We start from the raw sequence: 25,487 nt of genomic DNA, 5'->3' as shown, positions 1-25,487 counted from the left end.
TTTTGTAAGCCACTGGGCTTACTGGAGGAGAGGAGAGGAGAGGAGAGGAGAGGAGAGGAGAGGAGAGGAGAGGAGAGGAGAGGAGAGGAGAGGAGAGGAGAGGAGAGGAGAGGAGAGGAGAGGAGAGGAGAGGAGAGGAGAGGAGAGGAGAGGAGAGGAGAGGAGAGGAGAGGAGAGGAGAGGAGAGGAGAGGAGAGGAGAGGAGAGGAGAGGAGAGGAGAGGAGAGGAGAGGAGAGGAGAGGAGAGGAGAGGAGAGGAGAGGAGAGGAGAGGAGAGGAGAGGAGAGGAGAGGAGAGGAGAGAGAATAAAAATGCAGACAAACACTTGAAACAGCCATCAAAATAAAAGCCGGTGTAAACTGACAATAAGCCGACATATAGACATTTCACACACATGCATAACATTAAAATCACACACAACCGTTCCCAAACAAACACCCACACTGACGCACACAGTAAACCAACCAAAGCTGTCGTCAGCCGTCACTCCGCTGCCTCTGTGGCGAGGCATCAACTGGAAATGTGTTCCTCATCAGAGTAATGATAAGTAGGTGAGCTGTTTCAGTCAAAGCTTGTTCACAGGATCAACCCAGGGCCCGTGCATTTGCGTCATGTTTGTTTGTAGTAAGAAAACTCCTTACACTTCTGGATGGCATTTTAAAAAAAATAACTGGCATGATGACGGCAGTCCTGAGATTGGACGATGGTGGAGACAACTGCCGGTCACTGCCACGATGAATACAAAACCGCAATGATATGATTCAGGTTTCAGCAAACACCAACAGATAATGTACGAGGGTTGATCAGGAAATTCCAAGCCTGTTTTGTGGTGCACAAAACGTGTCGTAGTGAGGTGCATTCAATATTTGTGAGCAGTAACTGTTGATTAGTCAGGATTTCACCGCCTTCTCAACAGCAGAACTTGTGTTACGCATGTTTTTGTTGCCACTGACAGGCAAGCTTTTTGGGATTTTTCCATCAACTGCAGGAGAGAGGAAAGCATCACTTTATGTGTCAGTCAGCAGCCGAAATGAGGAAACCTTGATGTCGAGGATCATCACAGGTGAGGGGAGGTGGGTCCACGGCTACTACCAAGAGAAGAAACAGCAGCTTTTACAGTGGAAGAGGCCAGAGTTTCCAAAACCAGACAAGGTGCATCATCTTCGGGGCGAACTAGGAGCATATTAGTTGTTTTCTTCAACATTCATGGGAATGAATCCCCCAGAGTCGGACTGTCAAGGCAGAGTTCTACTGGGAAAACATTAACACAACGACCCTAGCAGCAGCGGTATGGCGGGAAAAAAATATCGTCGCTCATCACCTGCCCTGGTCACTGGATTTGCCCCGTGTGACTTCTTCCTCTTCCCCAAAATGAAACTCAAGTTGACGTATCACCATTTAGACACAGTTTGGGAGATTGGTGGCCATGTATAAATCAGATACTCGTTCAGATTTTTCACAGGCGCAGTCCTGCAACTTTCTGATCAACCCTTGTACATCTAGAAACGATTACACATCTTCAACAATCAACATCATAAAGGATAAAGTTTAATAGTATCCACAAGAGGCTTTTCAGGTGGACAAGGAGGGCAAAGCAAAGGGAGAACAAAGGAGGAAGAGGTGCAGATGAGATGACAAGTCTGTCGAAAAAGGGGGCCACAGAGGAAAGAAAAGTCCTCCGGGGCAGAAGAGAAGCCACAATGCTAGTGATCAAATACCCTTTCAATTCACTCAGCTGAAGCTAAAAAACGTATTTCTGTTTGGTTTCTTGTCCTTATGCAAATTTGGAATAATGTGTGCTGTAATCAGTTCTTAGAGGTGATTTCAGGAGCATAAACTCATTTTATTCCTACTTTTAGTTTTAAGTATGCACATCATCTTGTAATACTGAAGAGCTCCGACTCAAAACTACAAGCAGAAGTGCTGCCTCTACTCCAAAAGTATACCCCTGACAGATCTGGAGCAGCATTCTCAGAGTAACTCAGATGGAACTAAAACACCCTGCATCCATTGCCTTTTTCAGAGTAATGTCAGGGTTAGTCTTGTGGTCGTGCACTTTACAAAGATCACTGCCATCCGTCAATCAGGCAGTGGGACCGATGCTTTGTCGTGTGCCTGGCATCTTCTGTCAATGAAATATGACTTTCGGTGTATGCTGTCATTTTCTTTATGTGGCATGGCAGTTGTGCAGCCACTCAGAAGCTCTTCAGTTTCTGCTCAGTTTCTGCAAGTCCTAACCAGGTGTTGCTGAAATGCATCACTTCAGGTGCACTGGCGGATTATTCCCAAGAAATGTCTACAGCACACCTGACTGCTGTTGGAATGAACGTGTTTTAAAAACTGGGCACCACTGTGTCACAGATTAATACTGTAGTGAAGTGGAGGAGATTTGAATCCACTTAGGAAAAAGGATAAAGTCAAGAGGGGAGAGCAAACACAAAAGTGAAATTGCAAGTGGAAACAGCGAGTAAATAAAGGAGAGACTGGGTAAATGCGTAAATAGCATGCTCACCATGTACTGGACAGTAGAGCTGGACTTGCGTTTCTGTCCTCAGGGAATTGATGGAGTTATTGATGAATGAACAGATGGTGGAAGAAGGAGGATTGGGGAGAAAATAAATTAACCAAAGACAACAAGTGAATGCACAGGCACAAAAAAACAAAACAGAACTCATCAGTGACAATGAAAAACGTTGTACAGTTTGATGACAATGCAGGTTTCAAGCCTGAAGACTTTTCCAGCCCGCCTGGACAAAGCAGAAGAAGGAGAAGCTCCCTCGTTGAAATAAGATTTCAAAGTTATTGCAGAAAGTGGGGAGTTGGAAGCAAAGACGGGGAGTGGTGTAAGTGGGAGAGAACATAAAAGTTGGTCAGATGGCAAAATAGCGACATGCTGCGCTTCTGTCAACAGTTTAAGAGCAGGAAGCAAGATGGCGCCATAATGGAATAGCAAGACTTGGAAATGCAAAATTTATTCTGTCAGAATACCAAAGCATTCTCCCATATTTCACTTTAAATTTAAAACAATGACTGCCTAAATACTTTAGTTGGTACATGTCGCATTTACGCATCAATAAATTAGAAGCTCAACAATGAACAAGAACAAAAAAATACTGGAAATTAAATACAGCCACTGTGGTATATTATTAAGAATTCAGGCCTAATGGTAGCAGGTTATCTGACCGTATAAGAGTGCGACATACAATACCTTGTAATAACAATAGACATACTACGTGATATTATTACGAGAATGCTGTTTGAAATCCTGAAAGGAGTAGGTTTTTTATGGCAGCACAGGAGGCCAAAGGTGGTGGGGAACAAGTGCCAAAGACAGAGGTCGCCTGCTTGCGCTGGGCAGGTGCTACAGCTGAAAAACGTCAGGTGCCATTACGCATTAATGAACCAGCTGGAGCGAGAAGGGGGAGAAGAAGTTGAGGAGAGGAGGTCAGAGTCGCCGTGAAAACCAAAGGGCACGTGGAGGGAAGAAAACGAAGAAGAAACAAGAAAGGAGGGAGAGAATTGAGGAAAAGCAGGGACGGCAGCGAATGAAGAAAAAGAAGCCTTTAGAAATGGTTTGGGGCGAGTGTGTGGGGAGCCTGTTGCTAGGTGATGAGTGCGCCGCAGTGGAAGTAAGCGTCTATTTCTGTCGTCTGAGTTTCCAGGGTCCAGACTGGCAGCTATTCCTGGAACCGGAGTCACATTCCCTGCTGAACCGACTGAGCAGGGAGGAACTGGAGGGGAGGGGGGCGCACACACACACACAAACAGGCACACGCAACCACACACACACAAACTCACTGCTACACATGCACGAGCGTACCACACAAGAGGACACCTACGCTCACTTACACACACTACGTACAGGCATGCTCACACCCCCCACTTGCGTTTATGATCTCTTTTGAACCTGACAAACAAACACAAAGCATTCACAGACACACACACACACACACACACACACAGTTGCATTTGCATACACAGGAACCTGTATGTCCACGTGCATGTGCGCAAAGCTTTGCCTTAACACAATGCATGATGCTGAGAAGCGTGAAGGCCATGTTCCACGCTTTGTCGCACAGTATCATGCACGCACGCTGCACACACGGACACATCCGTGGAAGCTGAGTGTGGGACGTGTTACCACAGTGTGTGTGTGTGTGCGAGCAAGCGTGGGATGGTGAGAGATCTTCATTAAAGGATGAGCAGGAATGTAGGGTTAAAGACCAGATGGGGTGAGCAAGAAAAGGACGCACTGAAAGAGGATTCAGAAATGGAGGGATGAGAGGGAGAGGAAGTGATGGAAGGAAAAAAAAAACGAATGGGCAGCGCTGACAGATGGTTACATTTAATAATGGAGATGAGAGGTGGCAATGAGCTGTACAATGCCAAATCAAAATAAAGGCTGCTTTCAGAAAGATGTGCTACTTGAGGCTTATGCAGTGGCAAGAGATGTGCAGGCTGATACAAGAGCACAAACGCACTCAAATACACAGGCACATGTCCACAGATGTGTATCCAGCAGAGTGGGGCTGCGGCTTTTTGCAAAAATTTATTGAGAATATCTTTAATTTATATTTTAAAAAATGTATAAAAGGGTGTGCCAAATTACTCAAAAAAGCCAGCAGCCATTGTTCAGATACACACTCTGATTACAAAATCACAATTTCCAAATATTCCACAAAAAATGAAACATGCATTGAGATTAAGATATATATGACATGAGACAACAGCTGTTAAAGAATGCTTTAGCAGGCAAAAGTTGATTAGCCGGATTATAACATAACATAACATAGGAACATAACAGAGCAGGAAAATGAGCAAAGAGAAAAAGGAGGCAGAGAGCCCAAGAAAACCTGAGCAAGGAGTGAAGAGGAGAGAAGGGCAGAAGCGTGAAAGGATGATGGACCTTACCTTGACATCTGCCTTTTTGTTGAGCAAAGTCTTGGCTGCTGCAGTGACAAACACAAGGGAAAAAAATCACCAGTTAGAGGTGCAGATGAGCAACAGTGACTCAGTGTTTTCTGCAACATCTTTAACCTACATTAAAGCCTTCAGAGATTACATTGATTCGACTTTGTGAAATGGTGTTCCTTATTACCCTCTGTAGTAAGACTGTCTTTTTTGGAAAGTAATGATCAGGTAAGGGAGCCTGAGGCTAAAAGAGAAAGGGCACCTTAGCACCCTGCACTTAAACTGTGTTTTACAACTGCAGCAAAGTGACTCTCAGCTAAGCAACCCTGCCACCTCCAGAATACACTAGATTCTAGGAACGGATGCCGCATGAGTAACTGATTTATCTACTAGTCATGCAACTAGCCTTGATCTTTGTTTTTTCTCTTTCAAAAACTTGCACTTTCAATTAAGCTGTACTGCCATTGTTAAGATTGGATTAATTAAAGCTTGTGTTCGGCTTTTGTACAGTTGTTTGAACAGAAATGGATATAAAGCTTCATGTTTACTATCTCTACTCGACAGGGGTACATGCTTTTATAGATCTAAGAACGTACGCTCTCAGTCATAAAGGTGAACTAGGAATTATTCCAGTGATGCCGCCCAAACCTGAATTCGTCTTGAGATTAGCTACACAGCACGGTTGCTTGATGCTTCACTTTTTACCAACACAAAGACACTGTTGTCAGTGAAACAAAAATGTACTCTACGTTCATTGTTCCTCATTAATTCTTATGCCACAGTATCCCTGTGGCCACGAGGAAGACGAAACAAAGGTGGCTGCCTCGTACGGCAGCCATTTAAACCCAACAATAAGCCCTGCCTTAAAGAACTCTGTGGAGGCCTTAAGGAGGATTAGTCTTCAGTCTGCTCTCTAATGAAGGGTAATGAGGGAGGAGGGCGTTGAGGGAGGACGGCAGGAGAAGAAGAATGATACTGTAGACAAAGAACTCCGATGAGCGTAATACCCCTAATCCCATACAACAGTGGAAAGTGCGTGCAGACAACAGTCCGCAGGGTCTTTACCATGACTGTAGTGCTGAAGCACGGATAGCAAGGTGGTCTGATCGCATTAGATAGATACATGTTCACCCAAAGGGGCCCAAAATCAGAACCAGACTCTGTGAAATCAGTGGAGGCTGTGGGCATGTAGACGGAAGATTAACTACTAGCAAGATGCCAGATGTTGACAAGATTGGACGTGCAAATGAGTGTTTTCATTACAACTTAAAAGTTATTACCGAAATGCACTTGCAGACTTGTCGGGATTGTACAGTCCCAACCGTCAAAACAAACAGACAAAAAAAGACTTCAGGGGCACGCAAAGTAGTGACTTCTACATTTCACAGTTTGGTGGATCAGGTTTTTGACTATTATGCATGTTTGTGTATATTCCACTGCGTTAAAGCATGAATGTAGCGCAAAATTTACTTTTTTTGTGATGGTCAGAGCAGACTAATGTTCTAAACAACAAGAGAAGAATCGTTCGAGTACGTCGAAGAAGAGGCACACTAAGATGGTTCTATAGGTATACTTTTCAGCACACTTGAGGAAAAAACTGTCTTGGTTTACTTTCATAGACATTTCTTTTCTGATGACAATAGGCAACTTTCCACTGCAGGAACTTCACACCCTTCAATCTGCCCTTTCAGGCTTTCTGTTTTCATTGTGGTGCAGGATCTGATGGTTCTGACCACAACAAGTGCACCAAAACAACGGCAAATAGTAGTTACTACATGCAGCTCCAGTTCTATGAGCACTTAGGAAATGGAACTGTTGACAGCTTGTTATGATAGCCATACGGGGAATTTCACGTCAAGCCCGATATTCCAGTTACTGCAAGGCTGTTAAGAAGTTCCGAAGCCTGAGTTGGTGCTTTAATGTTCCCTGAAAACGGCTCTGAATCGGGTTCTAGAGAGACGTTTCTTGTGGCTGGAACACATCCAAAGTTTGGATGAACCTCAAACTGCCCACAAGTTTCTGCACTAAAAACTGCCTATTAACTCTTCAGGCAAGTACCGAATACTGTTTCTAAAAGCTCAAATATTGGTGTTTACACAGGAAATTTGTCACGCAAGAGTTCTATGACATATTTCTACAGATGTCACTGTTTAACATCACGTTAACAAATTAGATCATTTGATGTAAATGAAAGACATCCTATCAGAATAGATCTCTACATTATGAATGAACAACACTAACCTGTCTGTTCTATAGTGGTGTCGCTACATCATAATAAATAATTTAGCAAAACCCATCTGGGAAAAGTTGGTGCCTATCACCTGCCAGTTTAAGTACAAGACTCCTCTACTTCCTACTCCCATAGATGTAATCCTTGCTGGGACCTTTTGGGGAGCTGAGTGCAATTTCAAGTCTAATCAGATGCAATCACATCAGTATCCAGCCATGTTACATAAAACACTATTTCTGGCCTTCTGGGATTTTCTTTCTTTCTCTTATTCCTTCCCTTCTTTCTTTCCATCTTTCCTCTCTCTCTCGCTAAACATCTAGCTCCAGCCTGATTTCCCCATTCCAGGCATGTTCCAAGCAGGCCACATTGAATTTTCAAGTGCAGCAGACACAATTTATCATATCTGAGACAGAGATCAAGACAGAAAAATACAAGGAGGATAGGATGTGCACAAACACATCACTGCCACCTTTTGTCCTAGCTCTTTTTTCTTTTTACTTGTGATGCAGCATCTCGTGCTTGAAGTGAGGTTTGCATATTCAGCAGTCAAGAAGTGTGGGATGTGAGAGTGGCATGAATGTGCATGGTTGCATGGTTTATTGTTGTGCTGTTCTTCCTCAGTCTCCTTCCCAAGGCTGGTTGTTACTGAGGAGGAGAAATGGGGTCAGAATAGAGTCAAGTTCATTCTCTCATATTCTCTGACGGCTTGGCAGAGGATAAGAGGACATGAGAGCAGAGAGGAAGAGTAAGGAGAAGAAGAATGGAAGCGATAAAAGTATTTCACTCTGCTTTTCAAACAACATTATTCTGTCAAATTCGCATAGTGGCTCTTCAAAAAACACAGAAAAAAAGGAACTGAATGTTGCTAGAAATGGCTTTAAATTCCGGGCATGACGATGAAATCTCTGTGAAAACCTGAAAGTCAAAGGTATCGTAGTTCAATCAATCTGAAGATGTAGAAGCAAGGGACGCTCCTTACCTTGCCACAAATTACACATGAAGCAAAAAGAGAGAGGAGGAAGAGGTTAAAACAAAAGCATCATTGATAAAATCCCATTAAAAACAAGCAGGATGCACCACTGCAAGAACAAAGCAAGGATGGGCGTGAAGATTCAGCAGCAAAATGGAATAAACTATTGGTGGGACAAGTGCAACAGTGCCTGGGTAACTTTTTCTACACAAAGGCCAAGTACTGTCCTCCTGCATGAGGACGGTGTGAGTTCTAGTGGATGCAGATTGTATTTGTATGAAAATGGAGGCTAGAACAAGGTCTCCTGTAAACCAGTGAGGCAGAGTGAGGCTGATATGGGGAGGCAGCCCACTATAAATATTTGATTGGAGCCTAGTGGAGGCTGAGGGACACAGAGAGGACTGTGGAGTCTCAGTGGGCCACAGAAACAAGGACACAGTCACTACTTCTGTCTCCTTAGCTCAGTGCTAGACTGGCGTGTCAAGGTCTTTGCCTGCAGTTCACATTTACGGTGCTGAAAATACTGCACATAAGTGTGCTACTGAGCCATTATACAGTGATAAGTAACTAAAAAGATACCCAGTGGCTCCAAAGAACAAAATCTTGGTGACTTATAGGTCTCTGAAGGAAAGTTTTGAAGCTTAAATTTCAGTTTAGCAGCTTTAATAATTTAAAAAAAAGGATGACGCAAGCTAGAGGTTATTTTTTTTCAAGTGGTAGCTGAAGGACGAGCTGCTAAAGGCGAGCAATCATTGGATTTTTTATTGGTGAAAATTAATCCTCTGAATCCCAAAATTCGAGTTTGTGAGGCATGTTATCTCTAAAAAGAAAAAAAATCACACAGTTAAATAGAGCCAGAGACTATAAAAAAAGTCCCATTTTCAACTTCCTGATGAATTACCCATCATGACATGACACATTCCATCAGAAAGTTGAACAAAATCTAAGCTTAAAATAGAGATATTTTATCCGAATCATTGATTCAATGTCTTGTTGAAAAGAATAATGCAAAAATGAACCTTTTGAACGAGCAAGATTCCTGTAAAGCTAAAAACGGCTGTGACCAACCTACAGAGGGGTCACAAGAATGGAGGCAAAATAAAAACGTATGTAATGAAATATATATATATATATATATATATATATATATATATAGTACTCTGAGCAACCATTTCTTTTACAGTATTAGTAACATCTGGGACAACCTGGAAAAAAGTACAAATTGATTGCATTTTGATTTAAATTTTTGTAAAAATAATCAAAGAACCTTTTTTATGAGTTATGCCATTATAGCTGTGGTATTTAGGTTTTCTCTCTAATTCTATGAATGGTTGTGCTGTTTCCATTGAGTTACAAGACATTATATGGCACTGAAAAAGCGACTAGAGCAAACAAAAAATAGACATCCAGAAACTTCTTGGGGTTCAGAGGGTTAAGATTCTGCCTATATTGCCTTGTGTCAGCTGCATGAGTAAACAGGTAACCGCTTCTTGTTAAAGTTAGCCTTAACCAGTTGTTAGCAAGTCAGTGTTAATGCATATCTTGTCTAAAGGTGTGTTCGGACAGAAGGTGATGCAAATTTTAGCATTTATGTTATTTTGACCGCTGGACTGTGCGTGCACTTTGTTTTGATTCGCCTCCAGCAGCATCAGTACTTGCTGTGAGACGATAGCTCAAAGCTAGCTAGCAACGGATGATGGCCTCAGCATTAATTTTTTGCTGAAAATGCTTCAACTTGCACAGACACGTCTTTGTCTCTATTGTGGCACTCTGAGGAAATTCAGCTGGAATCACATGTTCCCACTGATCTCACAGTCTCAAAAGTTTGCCTCAGATTCTGTCTGAATACAGTAACCAAACAATACAATTTAACAATTACAAAGTCAGTTGATGTCTGTACCACTGACCATATCTTGTGGAAATACATATGTACATCACAAATACAGTAGGTGGACTACATTAGAGCTACACCTCAGCTAACAGCACTGTGCAATGTACCCTCAATGCAGGAAATTTTAAAATAAAAAAGCTACATTTTCAAAGGTTATTGATTTTTTAAGAACAAGCCCAGCCTTGCATCATTTACAGTGTTCATCATGCACCAAAACTCCCTTGTGTTGCAGCGCATGCACCAGTCCAGTGCCCCATGCAGCATTCACTGACAGCTCTCGGGCAGTTCCATCCTTAAAGTTACAGGGGTGAACTTTCCAGTGTCATTGTGAGACAGAGAAAAGAAGAGAGAGGCAAAGAGGAGCAAAGGGGAAAGGTAAGATATGAAATCATGACTGAGAGAGAAAAAGTGGGGGTAATACGGGTGAAGTAGTAGAAAAGTAATGGGGTGACTTGAGAGACAACAACAATAACCAGAGAGGTAGAAATGTTAGATGATAGGAAAGGGAATGGGGGTGGCAGAAGTGAGTGGTAATAGAAGTGACATGACATAGATGGTTTGAAAAGAGTGAGAAGAAAAAGAGAGAAAGTGATAGACAGAGAGAGGACAGCAGTGTGATTGGGCCAAGGCCATGCTCTGTGGCCGTGTCTGGAGATAAAGATGACAGGATGAACATTGGGCTGTGGTGATGACAGAGCAGTGATAGGTGCTGAAGTCACCCTACCAGATCTCAGACAGGAGGTGACAGATGTGCTGACATGGAAAATGACAGTAGTAGCCCGGCTTCCATCCTTTATGCCCTTTACAAATTACAAAGCGTCAGCGTAGAATCGGCAAATGGAAACTGATGTACTCAAAAAGAGAGTTTCAGATTTGTTTTGCGCAATAGACAAGTTTAGCAAAAACAAAAGCAGGGGTGCACTTGTGATTTATTTAAGGTGAAATGGATTCATATTATGGCTTCATCTTTTTGGTAAAATAATACTTCAGTTGCTTGAAATGCCATAAATACTGTCATGTTAGCTAAAGTTTCATTCAATTTTTCTAGAATATAAACAACACTTTACTACGAAAATTTAACACATGATGGTGTTTATAACAGTCAAATCTAACTTCACTTACATTAACCTATCAAAAGGTAGCACCAAATCTGCTAAATAGTTAGATGGAAGCATAGCTAATGCTGCTGGGTATGTGGGAGATGTGGTTAGCAACGTGGTCAGCCATCATGCTCTGAACTCTCATGCTCAGGAAGGAGTGTAGGGGTAGCAGAGAGAAGTAAGAGGAGAGGGAAAAGAAGAAGTTCAAAGGCAGGTACAGAGGAGGGTTGAGGTGAGAGGGGTGGCATGCCCTGGGTGAGCCACCGTGCTACCTTGTTCCACCAGCCCTGCGGTGGTGCCGGCGGCTGCAGCCACTGCTGCCGCGGCCGCAGTGACAGAGGCCGGAGCGGTGGTCTGCCTGCTGCCCACTGTTATACAGTCCAATACCCAGTCACACACGAAGAAAGACAGTTACAAAGCGAGGGGGGAAAGGAAGGGGAGAAGGAGGTGACATAGGAACAAGGGGGTAAAAAAGATGGAGGAAGGGTGGCATTTAGTAAGAAGAGGACAGGAGGTGAGGTGGAGAGGGCGAGTCAGGTGGGCAGGGCGGGGAAAAGGAAACAAACAGGGATCATTAGTTTAGAGAACGGGGATTAGTTCATATACAGACACACAACACAGACATTGCTTGGTTGTGACACAAATTCTGTCAAATGTGAATCCGCTGCTCTGACAGTAGGGTCATCAGAGAAAAATGTCAGGGAGAGACACAAAACTTCAATTTGATCTGAGGCTCTTTAAAGCTTGTTATGTGTCTTGTTGAACACCTGAGGAGAGCGTTAAAGTTAGGATGAAGATGGTAATGATGACGCAGAACTAAGCCAGTGTTAGCGAATGTTAGGTTTGCAGTGATCGCTGACTTTAGTAGCTGCCAGTTTGAAGTTAGAGGCGGCAGTAGAATACATCTATGGAAGACAGATGGATCTGGATAAACTGGGAACAATTTTGTGGTTTAAAAATGACTAAAACTGTATGTGATATGACTGCACGACACTGTAGTGAGAAATTAAACCGTCTCAGCATCAAAACACCGATAGACGGATCTTACGAGACCAGTCTTTCCACATGTGTGAGTATGCGACACCAAGGTAAATTTCGTAATTTCCACAAGTCCATGAGAATCCGCAAGAGTCTGCATCTGTGTGGCAACTATGCTACAGTAGTATGTACACGTATGAAACTGATTAGCAGACTAGAAGGTAGCGAAATAACAATTATATGTCCATGGTGTCCACAGCTATCAGAGTGCAGTCTGCAAGGGAGGATAATCAAGATTTAAATGTCAATTAAAATTTTATGTTTGCAAGGGTCCATGTTCGTATACATCCCAAAATTTGTGACCATACAGACTGTACGCACTGCAAGCATGCTGATTTCACTTTGTGACAGGAAAACAACACCTTTAAAATTCATCATCTAAAGAGGTGTAATCTAAGCAGCCACCGCTAGATTTTGGAGGTGCTTTGATTTGGACACTTTCCTCTGACGACGCCCAAACTCAGTGGGAAGTTCTAAACTCTCCAGAAATACTGTACTGTGTCCGCCTATTGTACTCGGCACAGCTCAGGAATAATCACACCGATGCGGTGCTGCAGTCCAGTCTGTAACTAGCTGCTATATCCTGTAAAAAGCACCAGCCTTTCAGAAACATCCAGAGGGGTCCTGTGTGTTTTTCAGCATTCAATATAAGGTGGAATGCGACCGACAGATGTGTACATGTTCTAGTATGAATGGAACCGCGTGAGCGTCTCCTTTCTGCTTTCAAAGTCCACACTGGTCAGTGCAGAGGGATGTGGAAACCATGAAGTGGCCTTGACACATGATTCATAAGATGCTGAGAATATACGTAATCCATTGCATAAAGCACTTGCGTTGGCTTTTGCGCAGATGTAATGTGCAGGAGCTATCTTTCACTGAAGTCCTGCCTCTTATTTTTTACATTTTTAATTCTATCTCATTCTCCCTCTGACTCATTCACCTCATGACCTCACACTTATAACAGAGTGCTGCCTCCTTGCGAGAGGAGAAAGAGCGAGAACAGTGTGTTTGAGAGATGTGACACAGCCAGACCACACAGTAGTGCTGGTCAGTGTGTGCGTGGGGGAGTTTAAAGAGCCGAGTGGTTGCCTAGTGGATGTGCAGACCGTTTCCCATCGTGAAGCTTACAGTGTCAGAACATCTGCTGTGTGTCATGTTCACTGAAGCAGCATGCTTGCATACACACATATACATCTAAATATACAAAATACACATATAATGTACATGAACACAGACTGAGCAGTCATTATTTCATTAAAAGAAAGCTGAATTCATCCAACACGATAACTCCCTGGAAAAGCATCAACTTTTAAACTTTATAAATTGGCTTCATCCAGGCCTGGCTGCACCAAAAAGTTCTTGTTCCCAAAAAAATATTATCACTAATACTCAGCACAGCCTAAAATCTCTGCCTTGAGACCACACTATGCAATCAATTAATTTTCTTTGCTGATATTCGGTTAATTTTTTTGCCAACTAGTGGGAGAAAAATACCGTTTTTTACCAACAAAATATTTATGGTGTGTTCATGATTCGGCTGAAGAAATCTGATAATACTGGAGAATAACTAGCAGAACGTAACCAGAAATGTATATTTATTTACGTTAGATACCCAAGCTTGTTCCATTGTTGACATTTTCATACTTTGTGGGACATTACCGTCCTCACTGTGGAGAACAACCTGGCATGTGGACTTAATTCAGTGTTATTTTCCTGTGTGAATGAAGTAAAACACTTAAATTCAAATGCTGAGCTCTCATTTCACTGGCCACAACAGTGTTAAATGAGCCTCCTCAAGTGAATCTGATAAACCACTTCTGTGCAGTTTTGAATCTCTCTAGAATTCTGTAAAAAAAGAGGTACACTCCCCAACTTAAGAAATTCATTTTGGACAGTTTGAAAGGGAAGTGTGGCTTTGCAGAAGCTACAATTTTTTCTAGCTTTCTAGATTTAAATATCAAGAGAGTCATCTATTACAGAGACATACAGAAATACAAAGACAAGTACAAAGACAAGAACACACCAACAGCTTGCAGATCAAATTCAGTGTTTCCCCGTGTTTCATTGTGGCAGTTCAGCTTGGTGCAAAAGACAAGTCAACAAGGACTAAATTTATATTGAAATATTTGTTGTTCAAGCTCAAAAGGTCTCAAGTATTGGATCTAAAATTTATACAGTAAGGAAATAATCTGTTGAAAATTGTAGTATAGTTACTTTGAGCAGGTGATTTTCAGCTCAGCTCATCACATAATGATAATGAGAGCAGAGAAGAAATGATCTGCGTTGGAAGTAATGCAAAACTCACAACTGCTGTTTTGTTCTAGAGATGGTATTAAAGTTTGTTTAAAAAATGCATGTGTTCGAGTCTTAGTACCATGGTAACAAAAACTAAATCAGAAGAAAAGATCACGGAAACACTGAAGTTGCACTGAGATGAAATGAAAATGTGGTTTTGCTTTTGAAAGCATGCTTTGTAGACTTTATATTAAAATATAATTCTTTGGACTGTCATTTACTGTTAGCTGTGTTTAAAAGGCACATGCCACCATGTTGGCAGCACAGAAAATCTAAAGTGTCAATGTGTCTATTTTCACTGAGATCAGAGATTCATGGCAGCTGTGTCAGATAAGTTGCATTTTAGGTGAAGTACCACTTTACAGAGCCACAGCGAGTCCTCCAACAAGGTGGCATGTTTCAAACAGACTTCTATACTTACAGTCAATAGAAAGTCCCTTCATTCAGCGTATTTATATTAACTGCATATTGGCTGATGCTCAGATATGGATGGTATGTTTACAGTAATTTAAGATTCAAGAATTACATCCAAGAAACACTTACCAGAGAAATTTCGAGAAACCAGCATGGTAGTAAGAATGGCCCCCTGAGAGGAAAAGAAAAGAGAATTGTAACTATTTAAACAACCAATATACTCATTTTGACTTTTTTAGAGAAGTAGTCATCAAGGTTGTCACTTTCTGCCACTGACTGGTGCACTGCAGCCATGAATTTGTGGCTCCAAATTCAAAACAAAGATGGGTCTTGCTTTGTAAAAAGAAAAAAAAACTGAGACCCAAAACCCAAATGGCATCTTGTTGTTGTTTTTTCAAATGTGCAAAATGACTATCAGAGCAAGAAACAGTATAAACGATTCGTTGGATTTTGCACTTTCTGACAGTTCTTAAACTCCTCATCTGTGATGTAATTCAGTCGGAAAACTCAACCAAATCTAAGCATAAAATAATGATATTTCATCAAAATAACTTTATACAGTGAGGAAATAATCTGTCTAAATGTGTCATTTAAACATTTGCCAAAAAGAAATGTTTTGCTCTAACCAGATTCTGTGAAAAAAAACTGTTTTTATTGTTTGTTTCTCAGCACAATCATGAAGCCCTGAGTGACTCAGCTGCAACCTTCAGTCAAGTGAGAAAAATTCATGAACTTTTGGGCTGAACTGCAGGCTGTGTTTAGGACACAAGTATGGAAACTAATTAAAAATATAGTTTGTTGAGTCACTATTTTTTATTGCACTTTTGGTAACTCTTGTGGGCACTATGAATAGATTTTACACGTTGATTGTATTTTTGTTGAATTTTTGTAAAAGAAATTATAAAATAAATTCAACTTTTCTTTTCTCTTTTTTTTTATTATTTATGGCATTGAAACATTGTTATAGTACACATGAGACATTTTTGAGTTTTCTCTACTTCTAGTCGTGGTTGTGCTGTTTCCATTGAGGTGCACAACTTTATATTGCAATGAAAAATTAGCCCACAGTGAGGAAAAGCGTGACAGAAACAAAAACGCATCTAAAGAAAAAAAGTGAACTGAAAGAATTCTACCAGTGCTGTAAACTACATACAGCGACTATTAATGAGCCCGATTTGAAAATTTACATTAAAATAAAGCAGAGATGTTCTTCTACAAAAAGAATGAACACTAAATTGTGAGTGGAAACTACTTTTTCAAAGCATCAGCAACAGGACCAAACTGAGAGAGATTAAAGCAAGGTTAGGGCAACTTGTACAAAATGCACCTAATTTGAAAGAAGCAGAATAAGTGGAGGTTGAATTACTAAAAAACACTGAACATCACAGTCATTGATAGTCAGCAGACCTTTGTTTGACCAAGTCTGGGAAACTGGATGATAAAAATTAGCTGACTGTGAGAGACTGAGCTCCACTTGACAGTGAATGAAGGCTGTCAAGCCTTTAATTAATTAAAAGATGATTTTCTTTTTGATTTTCCAATAATAATAATGAACCGTTATAATGAAATAAAACTTTTTTATATAAATACACAGAATTACTGATTCCCAGTCTGTTAATTTTCTGTGTTGTTTGCTTATTATAAGGTTTAATGCTACCTTTGTCCCTTCTTTTAATGTTTAGTATGTAGCTTCATGTCCAACCTTGCCAGTGCTCATTTGCTTTTTAAATGTGAAAAGCCAGAGACAATTGGTTGCTGCTGATGGCATGTTAGTTGAATGGTGCAACATTTGCCTGCAGCCACCTGCGTTTCTGTTTCCAGCTTCCCATGTGCTGGTATTCGAGCGATGCCAAGAGTGGCCAAAAGCAGCAGGGTTACAGTGTCATGCTCCAGTGGCAAAGCTGTTATATCCACACAAAATGTCAGCAATAAATCACTGCAAGAGGGAAACTATGCGTATAGGGTAACTTCTCATATAGTTAAATGCTATATACATGAGACAGATTCTACATTTTTACTTCAGTACATTCAGTTAATTGCTGCACTGTATATCAGCAGTGACATTAATCTAATTCTGAATCAAAAATGCTGAGAAAATAAGCAAATTAAACAAGAAACTTTGGAAATCCTAAAGTAATGAGAAAGACATGAAAGAATAAAGGTGAAGAAAGAAGCAGAAAGGACTGTTTTATTACTGTATCTCACACTAGAGCTTATTAGAGCAGAAGAGGAAGACGTGGGAGAGGGTGAGCGTGCAAACAGACCTTGAGTTTCCTCCTGGCATTGAATTTCTTCAGGCACTCCACGGTCTCCTGTCTGTGCATCATCGATGCCACTGTGGATCGTTGCTGGGAAAAGGAAGAAGAGAAAAGAAGCAAAGTGGGGACAAATACAGGGGTTAGGAAGAATAAAGATTAAAAGACGAGAATAAATCAGTTTATTTGCTTGTTTTCGCAACTTAATGTCTTTCTGAGGCGTGCAGTAGAGTAATGAGATGTGTGAAAAATCATTTGTGTTTGCTTGTCTTTTTCAAGGAAGGGACACTTACGCAGACCCATGGGTGCTTGAGGGCCTCCTGAGCAGTGATCCTCTTGGCTGGGTTGATCGTCAGCATCTGGTTGATGAGGTTTTTGGCCTCTGGGGTGACTGTGTCCCACTCTGGGGAAGGGAACTGGAGGTACAAACAAAAACCAAATCTCTTCACATTCACTGAAATGGTACCCAAGATTTAACTGACCATGATGTTTTCTTTAAACTCTGGCAGTTACTGTGTTCATCTTGGGGCTTCACATGAGAGAAGCAATTAAATCCCGCCAGTGGGTTTGAAAGGCATGTTGTTTTATTAAAAACCACTAAAATGACACCATTTATCAGATCCAGAAACTGTGAAAAAAAACAATTACCGACTGTTCCAACTTTCCGACAGTCATTGAACTAATCGTGTGTGACGTGCTGAAATAATATCACTTTATTCTGCACACCTCATTAGAAAAATTGCTCTAACTAGAGTCTGTAAAAAACAAAATATTTTGCACTCCATGTTGTAACTAAGAACCAATGAGTGACTCAGCTGCAACCAATGGTCACATGACAAAGTTTTAAAGACTTTTCAGCTGAACTGCAGGCTGTGTTTACAAAGCGCAGACTGGAAACAAGGACAGAAACAAATAAAAAATGTGAGTAGTCAACTCTCTATAGTATGTAGAGCCAACATTTTTTCCAGTATTGGTAGCAAAAGCTGTATTTGGTGAGTAATTTTTTGTTTAAGAAACAACCAGAGCAATTGAACTTTTTCATATGACTTCTGACATTCTAATTTTATTATATTGGATGAAAGCTATTTCTGACTTCTTTTACTTCTAATTGTGTTTGAGCTGTTTCCATGGAGGTGTTGGACTTTATATTGCAGTGAAAAATGTGCACACAGTGAGTAAATATGTGAGGAGCAAAAAAAAAACCATCCAGAAATTGATTGAGGTTCAGAGAGAAAATATTATCAAAACTTGTCATGGTCATTTCATAATTACTATAAGAGCCCATATTAGAGATTTTCTGTTTTCGCCTCTCCTTTAGCATGTTGTAGTTATTTTTGTGCGCATAAAAGATCTACAAACCAGCCACGAAAAGGGGACAGGAAGATTAAAATCAGCTTATTACAGCAGCTATACAGAACTTAACAATGAATTAAAGTCTACCAGTATCTTCCAACATTTTTACTCTGTGCTTTTAGGCTATGTAATGTCTTTTCTTGTAATAGCTTTGAGGGTGTTACAGCTTCACAAAATATACACTGGTGTCAGATAGCATATCTAGCTGTACCTTGACTTTTTGTCATGATTCTTTACTTTGACTAGTTTTTTCTTTAATTTTCTCTTCTCTTTGGTTGTTGCCTGCATTAGTTACTGCCTTTGCATGTCATTGCTATTCGTCATGCTGTATATTAAACATACAAAACAGTAGAAGATCACTACTGACAAATTCATACTGACTGATTTCTATATATATTCTGAAAACATGTAATAGGTTATGAGATGAACGAATACTGCTCATATCAGAGTCCCCAATGTGAGAAAAACAGCAGATTTACTTCAGTTTTATGTGTCTTTGTCAGAAAGAAAAGAGGATCCTGGCCAGATATGAACTGGGGATGTCACAAGTACATGTGTCTTCAATATTTTAGCCACGGTGGCCCCCAGTTGGAGCGTTATTTAACAATAGCCCAAAGGCCGGTCCAAGCACTGCCCCCAGCAATTTGTCAAGAAATTCTCCATCCATAAGGGTCCTGTTGAGTTTGGGCATAAACACTGAGGTCTGTGTCCTATGAACACAGAATCACTGCCAGAGAGTCGGGCAGCTTCTCCCCCTCTATCTGGCATAGAGTTCAATGTGATCTAAGGTGAGGCTCCCTCTCTTGCACCCCCTGAAATATGAATGAGGTGACGGAGTTACGTAACAGCTGCCAAAAAGGAACGAGGGCAGTGGGAGGAGAGGGGAGGGCCTTACAACGGGAGGGGAGAGACGAGAGAGCAGGAGAGGAGACTCACATCATAAGCCCCAGCCTTGATCTGCTGGTACAGCTTGTGCTGGTCCTCGTCCCAGAAAGGAGGGTAACCCACCAGCAGGATGTAGAGGATCACCCCTGAGACACACACAAAACACACATGGACACACACACACAGTGACACAGAAAGTGCACTGTTTGTTAGAAAATGTGCTTCAGCGGGTTTGTTTTTGTTTGTTTCTAGGAAATACCAAACAGCGTGCATGGGATGTGTTTGAATGAGCGAGTGTTTGTCTGTAGAACTCACCGCAGGCCCAGATGTCCACAGGTTTGCCATATGCCTCCTTCCTCAAGACCTCAGGGGACAGATACCCCGGTGTGCCAGCAAATCCTGCAGTAAAAACGCACACACAATTGACTGACTTGCTCAAGGCAACACACTGTGTATAGAAAGCAAGATAATCTTCTGTAAGCTACGATCTACTGGTCCAAGGAGCAGACTGAAATCTTGAGGTTTGAAGTGAGCTGATTGTGAAGGAGTGGCAAATCTCTCCCTTTAGGAAATGTCACAGACACACCACTGATCTATACGGGTCTCTGTAGTAGGGCTGCTAGTAATGATTTTTTGGTGATTACATTCCTGATTGGTTGCTCGTTCTGTAAAATGTCTGAAAATGGTGAACAATGTTGATTTGTCCTTTTCAAAGTCCTAAAATGTCTAAACTTTGTCCAAAGACATTCCTTCTAATGCCATAGACGAGTAAACAGATGAGAAAATATTTAAATTTAAGAGGCTGAAATCATAGAATTTGGCTTTTTTTTCTTAAAAATACAGCTCTGACCAACAATTGATTATCAAAACAGTTGCCAATCAATTTAATACTTGACAACTTATCATTGCAGTTCTAGTTTGTGGTAGAGATCGAGGTGAGGTATGGAAATGCGCCTCAACAGTACTGATATGGAGGATGTCTGAGTAGATTCCCAGTATTCCAAGTAATGGCTATCCTAGGAACTTTGGTAAAAAGCAACTACACTTCCTGTTTAGGTTCTTGAAGATGTTTGTAGCTTGTAGGACTACTAATCTGGAGACTAACAAGGTCACCCTCGCACTGTTTGGCTTTTCTAAGAATTTTAATACTTCGCATAAGAAGTAAAACTAGTGACGACCTGATTGACGAGCGGTTAGAGTGTACCACTAATGCAAATGTTGTCAGAAGTGAGTCCCTAGTTGGATCCCCAGCCAGTAGGACTTTCACTGCATGTCATTCCCCTCCAAACTTTCCTCACATTTCCTGATTATCTCAACTGCACCAATGTAATAAAGGTAAAAACACCCTAAAAATAGTCTAAAAGCAGAAAAAACACTGGGACAAGGAGCAGTAAAGCATGATCATTCTTCGAACTAAATCTGTCTTGCTTTACTATTTAGAAAGTGCAAAAAAAAAAAAAACAATCTTTTTGAGGGCAAGTTGGTGTTAAATAATATGTTACTCTGGCGTCAGTGCCGTGTAAGTTGGTAGCACCAATAATGCGAGTTAACATTTAATGTTAGCAGACTAGTGCTGTAGTGTCCAGGTTAACTAGTCGACTGGATGATTGATGTGCTCACATCTGACCACATTCTCATTGGTTGGACAATCGCTGTTTTTTTCTGAAGGACTACAGTAGACTACCAGAATTAATCCAATATTTCTGCAAGCAGCAGGAACAAACCAGCCCCACATTTTCACAACTTTGAACTTTCCCAAACTAATGAAAACACTAAATTTAACACGAATATTTATTGAATGTTTACTTAATGTCAGCTTCAAACTAACTGATAACATGTTCAAGACCTCGCTGGTGTGAGTGCATTTTGTTAAACCAGGAGGACAAAAGATTGAGTGTCAGCTTTTTTATAGTAGGACATTATATATTATTATTACTACATAGATTAACAACCAACATGGCATTTCACCTAAAAATGGCAGGCTAACTTGTTTATGGTCCAATCCTCAACAGATCTTGCATTACTAGTTGATACAGTTCTGTCTGTGGAAACCAATATGAGCTGATACATGTTGGTTTGCTGCATAAAGTATAAAATAACCAAATTAAAAGAATTAAAATGCTGCAAATACCGGCTTTATGTTTATTTATGATTCATTAAGGCTAATAATGTTAGTAGAGTGCACTCAGTATATTGTGGTTGATTTACTTAATCATACGTAGAGAAAACATGCAGGCTTATTTTTCCTTAGCGACCCATTGACTGGTTGAAGAGTAGGTAGAATTCAACACACTTCAGGACAAATTAGTAACATGCTCAGGCAATGTTTCTGAGATTCAAACATATTCAGAATACTAAACTGTGGAATAACCAACACAAAGAATGTAGTTTTATGGCAACTTAAGACTTTCAAAATGCTGCTGATAATGAAACAGGATATTTACACATCGTTTATCAAGTTTGTCGTCCCCCATCTTTACCATTTTTATCTTAAATGTCTCCAAAACTGAGATTATACAGAGTTTTTATCTTCCTTATTTAAACACCTTTACAGATTTAGGTTTAATACTTGTAAAATGTGGATGTGATTAAGTCCTACATCTGCTGTACCTACCAAACCAGGCCTGCTGATCCCCCTGCACCTCAATAGCCAGTCCAAAGTCGGCCAGCTTCACTGCAGCGTTCTTACACTTGCTTGCCAGCAGCAGGTTCTCTGGCTGGAGTGGGACAGAGGAGGGGAAACGGTTATCACACATTTTGAAACAAAAGGGAGGAACACATAACATTTAAACTGTCCTAATGAGGGGAAGAGCTGGAGGGAAATGACTATGCATGCAAAAGTTTGTAACAGGGCTGAACAGAATATTCTGATTAACACAGAATTCAGCAGAAATACACACAACACAGATATAAGCTGATGTTATTTCAATAACGTGTGGACACATAGATGCTATACAGTTAAAGTTAGCCCACATTTCAGCAGAGTTAAGCCCAGTCAGTCTGTGGCGCTTTTCTGTTCGAGCCTCATGAGCTGTGGCTCTATAGGCTCCATCTCTTTGGCCCAGATAATGCAGTCAGCCTCATTATTCTCTGTCAGAGGAGGGCTCTAATAATGGGCTGCTATCCCCACTGGCCCCTGCGCTTTCTCACTTTCTCTCACTACATCTCTCTCAATCTCATTTAACAACTGCCTCTTTAAAAGCAACCAGCAATCCTGAGTGACAAATAAAGCATTTGGGTGAGAAATATTAACACAAAATAAAAAACACTGTAATTTTTTTTTTCACGTTGGTGCTCGCTTTATTCATGGAAAATCACATGTATATGAATTAGCACGACTCCTTAGAGTTTGGGAGGTCGGTTCTACATTATTTTTGCTGATAACCAGGCTGCCAGACTCAGTAACACTAGCTTCTCTACTAACCCTTACACTAAGTTCCAGTGTAATAAAGGATAAACAAATAAGTTTGATTGCTGGTTCTGCCAGTATCACCTATAAAACTACCAGTCAAGTTTTTCAAGCCTGTAAAGTAGGTCTGACTCCTACAATTGCTTGTTACAAGTGAAAATCCCAGCCTAGTTATCATCAGCAGTCCTGGTCTATGCTCACAAAGTGCAGTTTTAAATCGCTGCCTTGTTTGAGCTACAGTGATTCTGACAGTGTCAAGAGGAACACCTGCGTGTCAAGCGTTTGACAGATGTTTCTGTCACAGATTTAATAACTACCAGCTTTCTTTACCTGAACAGAAGCAACTGGCTGCTGTTCTCTTTGGAATGACAGCTAAAAACATGGATTGACAGCTATAACATTGGACACTTAGATCTAAAAGAATAAATTCATATCATGTGCAACATGACAGCCCCCTGTGTGCTGTTACTTGTAAGCAGTTTTCTCCTGAATTGAAGTCTTTTTAATTATCTGGCGTAGTTGTTTCCTCAAATGCACCACAGCGAACGGCAACACAAGTCCAAAGTTGAAGCGTGAAGAGAACGAGGACATTATATTTAGGCTGCATTTCTGTCCCTGCCTCCCGTGCACTGCAGCAGCATGAATTGTTGCATCCTCTGCCTTCCTCTTTCTGCTCTCTGGCTTCTGCTAATTTGTGCAGAGGCGAAGCCATACTGTGTCTTTAAAGCACAGATACTTTAAAGTGTGCTTCTACAGCCTTTGAGCCAGTAAGTAAAAGACAAGGAAATGAGCAAGAGAAAGTGACTGAGTGAGCGAACCAGTAATCCTGAGGCTCTGAGAGTACTCGTGTCATCACATTCTGCCGGCTCTACCACTTGGTTAGGTTTGACTCCTTTGTAAACGGGGAGTTAGAACTTGCCAACACTGCAGCAGGAAGATAATCCGTGAAAACGGATGTGGGAGGATTTTATGATGAAGCATCCGCTTCCATCTAAAAGGTGCATACATGCAATGCAATGAAAAAAATAAAATCAGGCCACATGTTCAAACGTAACAGCAGCACTCGCCATCACTATTTGACATGATCGCACCTCCTTTTTCCATCTATTTAACACACTCATACAGTTAGACATTAACACACAGCTGAGGAAACCGACGAAGAGCATCTGGTGTGTCTGAGGAAGGCAGAGAGGAACGGTGTACACATGATAAGAAGCTGTATTTGAGGAGTGGGCGTTTCAAATGGAATGGTTCCAGGCTTTCTCTATTCTCTTTTATTTCTTGGTCTGTGGAGGATCTGGAGATGATGTTTCATTCCTGACTTCAGAGAAAGAGGCAGAGATGTTGACCTCCATTAAGAAGGTACTCCATGTCAAGCAGATTGTTGAAGTGTGGAAACAGAAATTGTCCTGAACTCATTTTAACCTGACAGAAATGGTGCTTGAAGAAATTCCTCTTTATGTTCAGAATAAGATCATTTGATTAATTGATTTAGCTTTTACTTATCATTTTTCCTTTGAACCTCCACATCTGCAGAAAATTACACTATTTATCAAAATCAGTATCTGCAACAGAGGGAACAGTTTGATTTTCAACTTTCCAAATGTCCTTGAACTACTCATCTGTGACGCACTGTTGTGTTGTGAAGTTGAACCAAATCTGAGCTAAAATCATGATATCCATCCATCCATTATCTATACACCACTTAATCCTCACTAGGGCCGCAGGGGGCTGGAGTCTATCCCAGCTGACTTGGGGTGAAGGCAGGGGACACCTGGACAGGTCACCAGTCTATCACAGGGCAACATATACAGACAAACAATCACTCTCACATTCACACCTAAGGGCAATTTAGAATGATCAATTAACCTCAGCATATTTTTGGACTGTGGGAGGAAGCCGGAGTACCTGGACTAAACCCACGCATGCACAGGGAGAACATGCAAACTCCATGCAGAAAGATCCCAGGAAAGCCGGGACGCGAACCAGGGATCTTCTAGCTGCAAGGCGAAAGTGCTAACCACTACGCCACTGTGTAGCTCCTAAAATCATGATATAGTATCTAAATTATTTTATTCTACTTGTCTCACTTAAAAATTCATCAAAAATAAATGGTTTACACCAGATTCTTCAACTTCTTCAAGCCAGTAGCAGCCAACAGTCATGACAAAATTCAGGCTGAACTGGGCGGAACTGCAGACTGTGATTACACAGAACAGACAGGAAACAATTATGGAAACAAATTAAAAATGCAGAGTTGTGCTAAACGTAGTTAAGCATCTTCATTATGTATGGTCAACATTATTCAAGTTTTTTAACACCTACGAGCACTTGGAAAAATGTTTAGACTGATCACATAAATGATCAGTTTTTGTTGTTAATATTCAACTTTTGTTCTTAGTTTAAAAAAAAAAGATTTCTGACATTATAACTTTATTAAACTGCACAAAACACATTTTTGAGTTCTCTCTACTTCTAGTCATGGTTGTGCTGTTTCCATAGAGGTGCAGTGAAAAATAAGGCCACATTTAGGAAAAAAAAAGCGACACGAGCAAAGAACGGCCAGAAACTATTTGAGATTCAGAGGGATAATAAGAAAATGAACAGTAAGAATAAGAAAACAGATCAAAACTGCTATTTGTCTTTAAGCACCATGCATGTGTGGAGATTGTTTCAATAATTTTAGTAACACAATACATATTCCTGATAGAATATGCATCTAATAGGTACATGTAG

General features: G+C 40.9%; 1 protein-coding gene across 50 annotated transcripts in view; it reads right to left on the bottom strand.

The window, feature by feature from the left end:
* camk2b1 (calcium/calmodulin-dependent protein kinase (CaM kinase) II beta 1) overlaps window positions 1-25,487 on the bottom strand; it is a 95,835-nt gene that overhangs the window by 31,732 nt on the left and 38,616 nt on the right. For 15 of the 50 annotated variants that reach the window (XM_055011717.1, XM_055011716.1, XM_055011721.1 and 12 more), the window contains 9 exons: window positions 21,957-22,059; window positions 19,658-19,741; window positions 19,394-19,488; window positions 17,398-17,520; window positions 17,114-17,197; window positions 14,979-15,021; window positions 11,375-11,470; window positions 4,912-4,946; window positions 2,513-2,545 (listed from right to left, as the gene is read on the bottom strand). In XM_055011717.1, the coding sequence (XP_054867692.1) occupies window positions 2,513-2,545; window positions 4,912-4,946; window positions 11,375-11,470; window positions 14,979-15,021; window positions 17,114-17,197; window positions 17,398-17,520; window positions 19,394-19,488; window positions 19,658-19,741; window positions 21,957-22,059 (696 nt within the window). Of the gene's footprint in view, window positions 1-2,512; window positions 2,546-4,911; window positions 4,950-11,374; window positions 11,471-14,978; window positions 15,022-17,113; window positions 17,198-17,397; window positions 17,521-19,393; window positions 19,489-19,657; window positions 19,742-21,956; window positions 22,060-25,487 lie in introns of all 50 variants that reach the window. The other 35 variants (XM_023299903.3, XM_055011720.1, XM_055011725.1 and 32 more) reach the window with 5 other exon arrangements.

Source organism: Amphiprion ocellaris, chromosome 6 (genome assembly GCF_022539595.1).
Source record: "Amphiprion ocellaris isolate individual 3 ecotype Okinawa chromosome 6, ASM2253959v1, whole genome shotgun sequence".
NCBI lineage: Eukaryota > Metazoa > Chordata > Actinopteri > Pomacentridae > Amphiprion > Amphiprion ocellaris.
The sequence above is the reverse complement of the archived record's forward strand: the minus strand, read 5'-3'. Positions and strand labels throughout refer to the sequence as shown.